Raw genomic sequence first — 14,367 nt, 5'->3', positions numbered from 1 at the left:
ATTTAGCGCTCAAACTGCGGCCCCTATATTTGATCTATCAACAAATTGATAAGAAAGATTTAAAATTAAACCTCTTAAAGCTATGAATGAATTTGCGCATGCACAAAAGTGATAGAAGTATGTTGGCAACATATTTCTGTACGTATTATTTGGCTATCCAAACAGAGGTTTTAATGGCTATGCACCATCCTTGGCGTATGATTTATTTCAGTGTTATGTTATTAGTAGTTTAAGAGTTTATCGGTAAAATATGTCCATACATGCATACATACATGCATACATACATACATGTATGCTTACATACATAGATACATACATACATGCATGCATACATACATAGATACATACATGATGATTGCAACGTCTTGTCAGACGAGTGCCACTCCCTCAGACATTTAAAATCCATGAGCCCAAATGTCTGAGGGAGTATCTATACAAATATGATGTTACAGAGTCTTAGCTTTGTACGACAGCTAAGTCTCTCTCTCGGTTCAAAATGTTGAGATCCAGCAACAAGCAAGAGCAAGATAGCCAGCAACAAATTAAACTGCAGACCAGCTTAATGCGGGTACTGGTCTTCCGCTTTATGTTTTTTTAAATCAGAGACTTTCTTCTCCTAGAAAGGTTGCCTTCACCACGGCTTACGGGAGCCCTCTCTACCCCAATACACATATACACACACACAAATATACACGGTGCTAGTTGGCCGTTGACCCAGAAAAAGAGTTCATTCGCCCTTTGGAAGGTCTTGTTTTTAATCCTTCAGGGAGACTAGCCGCCCTCCTCACCAAACAAGTCTGGTGGCGAAACCAGTTTAGTCGCCGGTGACCCGACCATGAGGCAGGCAGTACTGGGTTACATGAATGCATACATACATGCATACATACATACATGCATACATACATACATGCATGCATACATACATACATACATACATGCGTACATACATACATGCATGCATGCATTCATGCATACATACATACATGCATGCTTGCATGCATACATACATACATACACACATACACACATACATACATACACACATACATCTACTTGTTTCATTTGTCTAGATAAGAGTGGGTAGATTTTCCAGTAGATATGTTCTAGCTAGTATATATATTATAACAAAGGAAGCGCATCGATACACCAAAACGAAAATGTCGCACAAGAGTCTGCGTAACTTTCGTTTGATTGAGATTTACGATATGACGAACGTTGGAGGTTACATCGGCTGAAACGTTGGACAAATAATGAGAACAGTAGTACAATCGTTCCAAAAAATTTCAAATCATCACTCCTCATCTTGTGTAGATTCTCGGGTCCAGCAGAATGTTTCCCGAGTTCGATAAGATGCCCTTGAAGAAGGTCGGAGGTTACATCGGCCGAAACGTTGCAGAAATAGCACGCAAGAGATGAGACCTATAATCTGAACAATCCAAATACGAAGTTACATTTTTTTTTTCTTTTTTGTAATGAAGGTCAAAGTTTCCGGACTTTTTTCATATGGGCACTTTTATTGATAGTACACACATGAAAGTGCAGTCCCCTTCGAAGTAATCTCCTCCGGCTGCAATGCACTTGTACCGTTTCAACAACTTGTGGAAGGCCCCATGGAAGTCCTCTTGTGTGAGCGTGTCAATGACCCTCGTCACAGCCTCTTTCATTTTCTCAAGTGTCTCATAACGACAGAATCTAAGATTTTCCTTGAGCTTAGGTAATAACAAAAAGTCACAGGGAGCAATTTCTGGATTATAGGGAAGGTGAGGAACTGTCTTGATGCCCATCTTAGTCAAATAGTCTGTGACAAGGATGGCGGTGTGGACTAGTGCATTTGTGCAAATTTTCTGTATCTTCGGTTCTTCACAAATAATTTTGTGTACAGTTCCCACACTGACATCAAACTGTGCAATTATTGTCTCTATAGACACATGACAGTCCTTATCCAGGAAATTCTTTATTTGGCCAATCAACTCTAGTGTTTTGACTTTCTTACACCTCCCACACCTCTCATTATTCCTCACAGGCTCCCTGCTTTCACTGTATCTCTTATACCACTCAAAAACAGGCGCTCGATGCATGAAAAATGGTGCAAAAGCAGTCTGAAGCATTCCATACGTTTCTGTAGCATTTTTTTTTCAAGTTTTAAACAGAATTTTATTGCATAACGTTTTTCTAAAGTGTCCTCACGTCCAGATTGCATTTTTGAAATTCACCAGCAGTGACAATCAGGCTTTAGTAGGGTGCATTCCGATTCCTGCTGTAGCTGTTCATTTGAACAGAAAATCATAAAAATTGGTCAGTCATTGAGAAGTATAGCAATAACATGTTGAATTTTCAAGAGTCTATGATAATGTTAAATGCCTGTACAAACAGTTTGGAAACTTACTGAAGGCACCCAGTATCTCACGAAGCTACTGACATATATGCAAATGACCAAGCCGGTAGCACAAGTGGGATTGGAAGAAGAGGAAAGAAAAAAAAAGAGAAAAAAGCATGTGTCAGCTACAGAAGGATTTTGAACCACGTGTCGGTGCTACAGAAACTTTTAATGACATGTTGGCGCGACAGGGGACTTTTAACTATGTGTCAGAGTTTTCTTTTAACTCTGTGGCGACAGAACAGAACAGAACTCATTTATCCTCTAGAGAAGAAGATTTTGAGATGACCGTATATAGTGGAACGAATTACAGAAATAATAGTTGGTTATAGGTGCAAATTAAATACCTGTAAATTGATCCCAAGAGAAAAAGCAGGAATGTGACCATATTGTTGCTGGCTTGGAAAATATGTATATAGTGGCTTGGTGTGGAAACGACCGGTAATAAATACGTTTTCTTTCCACACACACAAAAAAAATCATGCCAAAATTCTTTCTTTTGTTTCTTTGTGAGATTTTTTATACATACGTCAGGTCGATGTTAAAATGTAACAATTGAATGTACCTTGAAGATGAATGTTGGCACTGGTAATATCGATCCGGATTAAATATTAAAATCAATCTGAAATATAATATAAGCAAAAAAAATTTTTTTTTTTTTTAAATGACGTACCTTCAACATGAATGTTGGCACTGGTGAACACATCTCCAGCAACACAAGAATATTCAGCTTTGTCTTCAAGTGTCACATTTTCGACGATCAATTGGTGAACTTTGCAATCAGCAACAATTTTCACGTTTTTCCCGCTCTTCAATTCTTCACCATTCTTTTTCCAAATCACTTTCACATTTTCTTTGTTCAATTCACATTCAAGCCTGGCCGTTTCTTTTTCTTTCAATTTCACGTCGGTCAATTTCTTTGTGAATGTTGGTTTGATTTCTACAAACAAAAATAAAATTTTAACTGATACATGAAACTAGAAGATGTACCCGGTTTTGCCCGGTATTAAACGTGCCGTCAAATCCCCCCTCCCCCCCAAAAAACAATGAAATAAAAATAAAACGAAAGAAACCGACACATGTACATGCGAGTATTTTTTTTTCTAAACGGTTCACTTCTTGTAAGTAAAAAAAAAAAAATACTTGAACTGAGATCGAAACCAAAACAAGGAGTCAAGTACGATAACCATTATGCCAACTTGACACGATCTTTACAAGGATTTTTCAAACCTACTCATTCTTAATTCTTAAATGTGAAGCAGTTGAGAAACAGATACAAATCTGATGCCTCCCGCATACTAATTTTTTTATTGTGCCTAAATCAAAACGTAGATTCCACGAACAATGCTTCTTTCTTAGAACTGCACGCCTGTGGAACGCTGTTCCGCTTGCCTGTTTCCCTCCCGACTTCAACCTGGATGTCTTCAAGTCCAACACAAACAAATTCCTGATGAACCCCCCCCCCCCGAAGTAATGACACCTTATCAATTCTCCAATACTATTGCTACACTATCCCATTGATTACTGTACACACAATAACCTTTATCCCCGAGTGGCCATTGGGCCTTGATAAGTGATGAACTCCATGTAAAAAAAAAAATTCAGATTTATTTTTTTTCCGAATGGAAAGCGAGTAAAAACCATGTCTGAACACCCTATATACCAAATTTCAAGTCTGTAGATCAAAAATTCGTTGAGTATATAAGTTGAGAATTGTCCTCACACACACACATTTTTATTTTATAGATATATGAAAGGTTGAGAAACAAGTTCTTGCGAGATTTTTTAAATTTTGATTTCAAACGATGTATTTTCAAATAAGTTTTCGTTATAATACCTTTACTTTATATATTATTTTAAAAAGCGTTTTTCACTCTCTCTAATCGTTTAAATTGCAATTGTATTAAAACAACTCTGTCTTTTTTTCAGAATGTTAAATACAAGACAAAAAAAATGCAAATTCGCACAATTTTGTTATTTCAATTCAAGCTAGGCCGAAAAGCTGCTGAAATAGCTCGCAATGTCAACAAAGTGTTTTACCCAGGAACCACTTCGACGAAACGTTGCATCCCTCTGCTTGTTCTACAAGTATTTTAATGGTGAATGCTCTGATGAACTGCAAGCACTTGTGCCCCCACGACATGAACACCCTCGACAGACCCGTCAAACTGCAAAATCCCACCCCCACACTGTAGAGATCCTTAGATGTAAAAGATCTTTCTACTCCAGTAGTTTCTTCCTCAGAACCGCTAGACTTTGGAATTCCATTCCAGGTCACTGCTTCCCCAACTGTACTGACATGCAGAAGTTCAAGTGCAATGTGAACCAACATCTTGCTGGCCAAATCCCTACATAGTGCCCCAGTAGTTGTTTCCCCTGATAGTAGCCCCCTACATCAAAGTGGCAATGTGCCTTGTTTGGGGTGAAAATGTAATAAAAAACAAAAAAAAAAAACAATGGTGGTTTAAGAAATTTCGTGGCGGCAACTAGAGTCTTGAAGATGATGAGGGTAGTGATTGGCCATCGGATGTTGACAACGATCAATTAAGAGTCTTAGTCGAAGCTAATCCATGCACAACTGTTCGAGAACTTGCTTCTTAATTAGATGTAACGTATACGACGATTTACAACCACTCGAGAGAGATTGGAAATACAAAAAAAACTTCACAAATGGGTTCATCATGAATTCAACAACAACTAAAAGAAACGCTCTTATGAAGCTTCAGCCTCTGTCCCATCAACGAAACGTTGCATCCCTTTACCTGTTCTACAAGTATTTTAATGGTGAATGCTCTGACGAACTGCAAGCACTTGTACCCCCATCGACGTAAATACCCCTGACAAACCCAACAAGCAGCTTAATCCCACCCCTTTACAGTAGACATCCCTAGATGTAAGAGATCTTTCTACTCCAATATTTTCTTCTCCAGAACTGTTAGACTTTGGAATTCCCTTCCGGATCCCTGCTTCCCACAAATGTACTGACATGCAGAAGTTCAAATATAACGTGAACAGACATCTTGCTGCCCAACTCCCTACACAGTACCCCTGTAGCGAATACCCCTTATAGTAGCCCCCTACACCAAAGTGACAATATGCCTTGTTTGGGATGAAAATTTAATAAAAAATTTTTTTTTTTAAATCTTCCCTTCTTTTGCGCAACAAGAACGACCTGTTTCTTAATAACTCAAAAGTAATCAAAAGCACTAGTAATCAAAGTAATAGTATATAATCGATTTCAGACAGACATATACAAAATCTCCATTAATAATAGAGGTAATATTATAGGTTCAGTTGCAGACAAACAGATACCAAATCTCCATTAGTAATAATTAGAAACAATATTATAGGTTCGGTTTAAGATAGACAGATACCGAATCTCCATTAATAATAGAAGTAATAGTATATGTTGCGTTTCAGACAACCAGATACTAAATCTCCATTAGTAGTAGAAGTAAAAGTATACTTTCAACTTCAGACAAACAGATACCAAATCTCCGTTATTAATAGAAGCAACAGTAAAACTTCAGAGAGGCACGAATTCTTCAATAGTAATAGAAATAATAGTATAGTAAAAATAAAACTTCAATTACACACCGACAGATACAAGATCTAGGTTAGTATTATATAATACTAACCGGGCTTGAGGTAGTTGCTTGTCTAGCCGCACTGATGAGCTGTGAAACAGCGAAACAGTACTGCATGTGGATGACTATAATGCTCCCTATCTTAGGTTGAGCATTTGGGAAGTGATATACAAATTACCATTAGCGTATGAAGTGATGCTCTTTGTGTAAACAAATTGAGTTTAAGTATATGGACAATGTAAAAACATTGTTAATTCACTGCCCGCATAGCATCAACCACATAGCGCACGGTTAGAAGCTCCGGCTGTCGTTTGGGCGATCATGTTTCGATCCTGGCTTGAGGAAATTGCTTGTCTAGCCGCACTGATAAGCTGTGAAACAGCAAAACAGTACTGTATGTGGATGACTAATATATATATATATATATATATATATATATATATATATATATATATATAGTAAAAAAATAATTATATATATATATATATATATATATATATATATATAAAATTCGTTTTGATTGAATTGACAGTACCTTATGAGAGCCAGGTAGAGAAGCAACACCAATACAAGATGGAGAAATATGAAGACCTAAAAAGAGAGTTGACCCGTGAAGGTTACGTTACAATTCTTCGAGCTGTTGAGATTGGAGCAAGAGTTTTCATTTCAGGCTCTTTATATCAACTTTTAGGACAGCTTGGAATTAAAGGCCGAAAAAGAAGCGCAGCATGTAAAAATCTAACAGAAATTACTGAACAATGTGCAATCTGGCTCTGGGTTAAAAGAAATACCGAGTGGTAATATGTGTCCACAGTGCTGATTTATTTATTTAATGATTTTAATTTTTTATTTTGTTTAACAATTTTTAAAAATTATTTATTTTCTTTCTTTTCTCCTTTTTTTATTTTCTTTTCTTCCTTTTTTTTGTTTTTGTTTTGTTTTTCTATTCTTTCGATATGAGCGCGTCTTAACTTAACGGACTTGATATAGACGCAGCCTTTAAATTTAAACGTCATGCGCACAAAGCCGTCGTTATATGAAACGCCAATTTTTATACATTTTTACTGCATTGAACAGTTAATTCGAATGCAATTCAGATATCTAAGCCTCGCATCAACGAATGTGGCTAATGCGAAAAAGTCGTAACAAGGAAAATACTCACCTAGATTGGATTTACAATAACTTATAACAGCCGAGTAGAAACAACATTAATACGTGGAAAAAAAAAAAAAGAAAAAGAAAGAGAGAGCTGACGTTACAATCTAGGCGAAAAGGAACACTGCATGATATGTTCTTTTTTTTTTTTTTTTTTTTTTACACAGTGATCACCACTTATCAAGGCCCGGAAGCCACTCAGGGATAAGGGTCATTGCAAGTACATTACGTTAGTGAGGAGATTTGATGAAGTGTTTAATTAGGGGGGCGGTTCATTAGGAATTTGTTAACATTAGACTTGAAGACATCCAAGTTGTAGTCCGGAGGGAAGCAGGCAGACGGAACAGAGTTCCACAGGCGTGCAGTTCTAAGAAAGAAGCTTTGTTCATGAAATCCGCGTTTTGATTTAGGCACAGATATAGAGTGGGGGAAATTTTTCACAGTGGATTCAGCTAGACGGGTGTTTTTCGTGAAAGATTGGCGAGGGGGGACCAGGGATTGGAGTTCAGACGAGCACCTGCCATGAAAATAACGATAAAACAAGGATAGGCTCGCAACGTCTCTTCTGTGGGAGAGGGGTTGCAGGGTAGAGAAAAGGGCATCCCCCACTAACCCACGAAGTCTATTTTGTACTCTGTCAAGGCATGATAGGCTGTTTTTAGCAGCTCCTGCCCAGATATGGCAACAGTATTCCATCCTTGGCCGTACTTGGCTTTTATATAGATAGAGAATTGCATCAGTAGTGAGATATCTTCTGGAGCGGTAGAAGGATCCCACCATCTTTCCAGCGACCTTGGCAACAGACTTGATGTACGTGTTCCATTTCAGATCAGGAGTAAAGGTCAAACCCAGAAGCTTGTCAAAACACGGGGCCTCACCCAGACGAGAGCCATCCATCACAATTGATGCCAGCTGGGGATCAGAGCGTTGATGATGTAAGGATAGGAGTTTGGCTTTGGATGCATTAAAGGTAACCAGCCACATCTTCCCCCACTGAACCACGCGCTCGAGATCAGAGGAGAGAGAATCCGAGAGAACTTCGTCATTTACAGCCTTTGATGTGTTGCCGTAGATGGTCGTGTCATCAGCATAGATGTCAACGAATGATTTAAGTATGTGTTTAGGGAGGTCATTGATGTAGATCAGGAAGAGAGTTGGGCCCAGGATTGACCCCTGAGGGACTCCAGCATTTATATTGCAGGCCTCCGATTTTTGTCCATCTACCACTACTCTTATGAGCCTATCGGAGAGAAATGATTTAATGATTGAGAAAACATTTCCCGTTATACCGTAGCTGGAAATCTTGTGAAGTAGACCCTTATGCCATACTTTGTCAAAGGCCTTTGATATGTCAAGAGCAATTGCCCTAGAAAGGAAGCCTTTGTCAAGAGATTCACTAATCCTGTGGGATATAACCGTCAGCACATCTGCGGTAGATCTTGCAGAGCGGAAACCATATTGCATGTCACTAAGAAGGTTATTCCTGCTGAGGTGGTTGACTATTTCTCAATGTTCGCAAGGGTCTATAGTGTAGTTATTACTGTGAGTAGATTTTTTTTATGTGTCCATGTATACATATATATATATATATTATTAATGTTATATATATATATATATATATATATATATATATATACCTTTAGTTATGTACATATATATATATATATATATATATGTGTGTGTGTGTATAGTGCTTTTATTATTATTGTTTATTATTGTTAATATTATCATTATTTTCTTCGATATGTGCACGTCCCAACAATATGTCAGACGTAGCCTTTGAACATTGAACGACATGCGCAAAGCCGTTGCTCGTAACAAGAGCCGTTTAATTATCAAACGTCTTTTCCTTTAACTGTATTGAGCAGATAATTGGGCCTCACATCAGTGAGGGGAGCCGTTACGCGAACAAGCCGTAGAGAGGAAGGCCCCGAAACGGTGCGTATTCTCTCCTGATGACCTAATATTATCTATAAGACTAAATACCCCCCAAACATGACTATATAAGTTTTAAAAGACATGCTATGAAATACCCCCCCCCAAAAAAAAAAGAACCATCCTATAAAACTCAGACGAGGAAAGCCCTATGAAGGCGCTTTATCTCTCTCTTGACATTAACTTTATCCGAAAAGAAAGGAGCTAATAAACATCAGTATATACAAACCTATACGGTAAGCTTTTTCTCTCAAATACAACATCTTCTGTTGTTCGCTTGCTTCATAGCGAGTATCTACTATTGTTCCGGTAGTAATTTTTATCTTCTCTCTATCTATATATATATATACTTTAAGGTATGAAATGAATTAGATTACAGATTAGTGAATCTAGTGGTTTCAAGTCTTACAAAATATTCTTGGAAGGAAATATTCATATAAGACAATTCCAGCCATATAAAATTGCTCAATACACTAGAAAAAGCAAATAAAATTAGAGTTTATATATTTAAAATTTCGTTTAGAAAGATTTACTTTAAAAAAAAAAAAGTTATTGCTTGAAAAAAAAAAAAAGAATACAATGTTTAAAATAATTTCCTTAATCCATGGATTTTCTATGTTAGTACATCTCGTCAGAGAGGAATAAAACACCAACAAAACGTATTTTTAAATATATTTGAATATTAAAGATGAAAAATGTATGTGCTATTTAGCAAAATAATTCCGAACCAAATTAGTATTTTGTTAGAATTTTTCCTCTGGGGAGATGAACTTACATCGAAAATCCATGGATTAAGGAAATTATTTTAAACATTATATTCTTTAGCTCAAACAATATTTTCTTATTTTGAAAAGGGATTCTTTTTAAATGAAATTTGAATATGTAAACTCATATATATATATATATATATATATATATATATATATATATATTAATCAATAGTATATATTTTCTTATAATTGTAAGGATAATATATATATATATATATATATATATATATATTAATCAATAGTATATATTTTCTTATAATTGTAAGGATAATATATATATATATATATATATTATATATATATATATATATATCCTTAAAATTATAAAATATATATACTATTGAAGTATATATTCCAGAAATGATATTTCAAATTGTAACAAATAGTAAGCTCAATGAAAATGAATTTTCAACTCCAGAGCATGTATATTATTAGGTATCATTCCAAGACCAAAAGATGTACTTAATCCACACTCATAAGTTTCTATTTACACACATTTTGTTTTTGTTGTTTTTCACACGCCTGGACTCCTTGAAGTATTTCATATAGCATACATTCTAACAGTTTATTTTTCGTCTCGGTGGGGCTGTTTAGTGAATATCTGCTAGTCAAGGAAACACGTGTAAGACATACTATTAGGAAAATTCAGACAATAAAACGGATTGAAAAAAAGATATGAATGTTAATTAACTACGTCTTTAGGTGTTTGGAATGATAATAAATGATATGCACCTCCCCACACACACATATACACACATACACCCCCAACACCCTCACACACAAATACACCCAAGCCCAAACCCACACACACGCATACAGCCCCCCCACACACACACTGGTTAATAAAAGCTGAGATTAAATTATTTCTTTATTAATTAAAAAACGTTAAAATAATAATAATTTTTTTAATCACACACAAGATATAAATTTTTTTTATTATTATTTAATAAAAAAAATCAACACATTCACCATAACCGAGTTAAAACAGATAATGCGAGAAAACTGAAATATTATGAAGTTAAACGACATATAGCCACTGAAAAAAAAAATCTCCACCGAGACGTAAACACAACATATAACCTTCCTTAAAAACACAAAATAATTTGAATATGTTTTAACAAAACACAAAAAAAAAAACAAAAAAAAAACACAAAGGTCAAACATATTGTCCGTTTCAAACAGGGATCGTCAAAGTTTCCGTACGGGGTCCATATTGCTGACTTTCAGAGCTACGCGGGCCAAAATATAAACATGACCTGAACGTATTTGCTTTTTTTAGTGAAATTGATTCTTGGAAACTTTAATCATTTTAATCATTTTCTAAAAGAAAAAGAAAAAAATCTACACTGTGTTCATTTAAGTTCAAACCTCTCTCGGACACTCCATGCCGCCTGGCACCGTCGAAAAGGAACAAACAAACAGAAAGCCGAGTGGGATGGATGTATGGTCCCGCAGTAGCGACAAGAGACTTTTAAGCTGGTGTTGAGATGGCAGGGTTTTGTTAATCTTATAGCAGACGAAATGAACAGTTAGAAGAAAAAAACAAGAAGCAGGAATTTTTGGAAAGTAATGGTAATTAATGCCTTTTGCTTAAACAGAAAGAAAAAGCCGAGTCGGGTTTATTTTTGTTTAGTTGTTTCTTTTCGGCGCGTACCAGACTACATGCGGGCTCGAAAAATGTTTGAACACGGTTCAGTCATAACGGCCACGTTTAGAAGTGCAATAATCTGAATATTATATCTATATTATACCCTCGAAAATGTTTTTAAATGTTAATTTTTAGACGATGTTATTTTTATCTCTTTTCACACACCCAACGTTATAAAAATATAATTTCATATAACAGCAAATGCAGACTCTGTGGACAAAGAGAGAAAACAATGAACCACATAATAGGCGAATGCAGCAAACTAGCGTAAAAAGAATATAAAAATAGACATGATCAAAGAGCGAAATATAATTGAAGAAACATATTGTACCAAAACAACATATATGTACACATACATGCACACACATAATTATATATATATATATATGAAATTTATTACTGTGAGTCCAGAATGAGTTTACAAATTGTTTCAGCTAGAGGAAAATCCTCAAAGAGAGGAAAAATCCAACTAGCATCGTCAGAATTCATAGATGGAGTCCATTTATGAATTCTGACGATGCTAGTTGGATTTTTCCTCTCTTTGAGGATTTTCCTCTAGCTGAAACAATTTGTAAACTCATTCTGGACTCACAGTAATAAATTTCCTATATACTGCTCTGACTACACATTGAGCACTCTAGTCCGGTTTTTTCACCACAGCCACAGGTAAATAAATAAATAAATAAATATATATATATATATATATATATATATATATATATATATATATATATATATATATAAGGAAATTATAATTTTGTAGTTATAGTTATATTTGGGAAAGCTAGGCTTTGGATGTACCGTGCCAAATCGTAAAAATTTCCAGGTTGGTATCTGGAGCGTGTTTAATTCATTGGGGGGGGGGTGCTCCCGTGAATAAACACGCCTGCCGAGTAGGCAACGAGGCAGTACCCCATGTAATAGTGTACTGACAAGCTGAAGCAAAATGCGTTCCTGAAGCACGTTTTCCGCAGCGAATGGTGGCACACGAAGTTGCACCTTGTAGATCACTTAAAACACTTTGTAGCTGGGGCTGGATCAATAATGAGCAAACATGTATCAGAGTTCTGCCAACAGCGATATATATGTATGTATACTAGCAGGCCGCCCGGAATTGCCCGGCCGTAAAATACGCTTAAATATGATACGTTGATTAATGCAGATTTTGTATTTATTATTATACTGGCGAGGGGTACCCGGCGTTGCCTGGGTGTTTGTTGGTGTGTGTGAAAAAAACCCGAAATGTGAAAAAAAAACAGGTGCCCGTGAAAAAAAAAAACGAAGCCTTGACGCGCAGTTGGAAAATAGTAAAGTGTGAAAAAAAAACAGGTGCGCGTTTTTGATTGACGTGACGGCGATAGGTATTCAGCAGTTAGCATTTTGTGCGGGACAGTTTTTAATGAGGTCAATAAATCGGTTTGTTTGTTTTTAAAAACCCGCTCCCTGTTTATTAGGGGGAGTGTCTTGTCTCGAAATGAAAGCTACCGTATGATATGATGAAGTCGACATTGACCAAACGTTACTTAGCTCTCTAGAGACCACTGGCTTTCGGCCAGTGATTACAGTCGAGTTTCGCTTTTTGTTTATACCGAAAACCGAATGTAACGCGTGCCGATGCGGGAAATGTCGGATAATTAACGTTTGAAAGTCAATAAAATTAAATAGACAGGCGAGCTCCGTGGTTAAGTGTGAGATATTACAATTTATAGATGATATAAAAAGTTTTAAAAAGCGTACATACATACATATATTTTCGCTTTTATATATATAGATTATATTCGACCAAATGTATAGCAATAATTAAAAAAAAAAATGCCAATCGAAACCAAAACGTTTAGATTTTTTTCTTTGACGTTAATGACTGAGCTATGAAGGCATCTTTGCTGCAAGGCTAAAAATTAAAACATGAACAAATAGCTATTACGTTATGCATGCATATTCGTAATGCTGTCGTTCGACCTTCATCTGGCAAATTTCATTTTTATAATTTACACAATTTTGCACCGATTTTTCCCGGCAAAAGCCCAAATATAAAAGTTCGCTTGGGTTTGAATACGCTACGTATTAAGTTTTACGTCTCTAGACCAAAAAAACTGACAGAAGAGTTTGGTAGGCAATTTTTTAAAATAAATATATATACGCATACATAAATATATATAGAAAGAGGTTTGTGTTTATTATAAGCTTTTTTACGCAAGTATAAATCATGTAGGATATCTGCATGAATATAATTTAACTAAAGATGATCATCCCATAAGAAAACCGAAAAAAAACTAATAGGGAATTAATTAAAATGAATGTTCAAAAGAATATGCAAATTAGCTAGATCTTTTGCAGATGAATACAATTCCACGACCCATATATAAGAAAGTTGTATTTTCTTTTTAAATAAATAAAAAAGGGGTTTTAATATGCATATCAATACACGAAAATATCCAAATTCATAGACGTTATATATAACTACTTAATTTACTCAATAAAATTAATATACGATAGATTTATGCGTAAACTTTAAGTATTTACTTCAAAAGTGCTCAATACGGAGGTAGAGCTAGTTAGTAAGTTATAAAATGTATATGGCGATTAAGCTACCCTGAATATTCGGCGTTTCATCCACTCTAGGATTCTTCAGGCTTATGCGCATAAGCCTGAAGTGTCCTAGAGTAACGCAAATATTCAGTGTAGCTTAATCGCCATATACATTTTATAACTTACTTCTTACTATATATATATATATATATATATATATATATATATATATATATATATACACACACGGTGCATCACAAAAGTGAGTACACTCCTCACATTTCTTCAAAACTTTAAGTATATCTCTTCATGGGAAAACACTGAAAAAATGATTTTTTTACACAATGACATGTAGTCTGTCTGCAG

General features: G+C 35.6%; 1 protein-coding gene across 1 annotated transcript in view; it reads right to left on the bottom strand.

The window, feature by feature from the left end:
• The window catches only part of LOC145268689 (uncharacterized), a 1,072,728-nt gene that overhangs the window by 285,446 nt on the left and 772,915 nt on the right, over positions 1-14,367 (bottom strand). The window contains exon 177 of the mRNA XM_080124201.1: positions 3,051-3,317. Coding sequence (XP_079980327.1) covers positions 3,051-3,317 — 267 coding nt within the window. The remainder of the gene's footprint in view (positions 1-3,050; positions 3,318-14,367) is intronic.

This window comes from Euprymna scolopes, chromosome 44, assembly GCF_053919585.1.
Source record: "Euprymna scolopes isolate OS-2025 chromosome 44, ASM5391958v1, whole genome shotgun sequence".
In the NCBI taxonomy this organism is placed as follows: Eukaryota; Metazoa; Mollusca; class Cephalopoda; order Sepiida; family Sepiolidae; genus Euprymna; species Euprymna scolopes.
The sequence above is the reverse complement of the archived record's forward strand: the minus strand, read 5'-3'. Positions and strand labels throughout refer to the sequence as shown.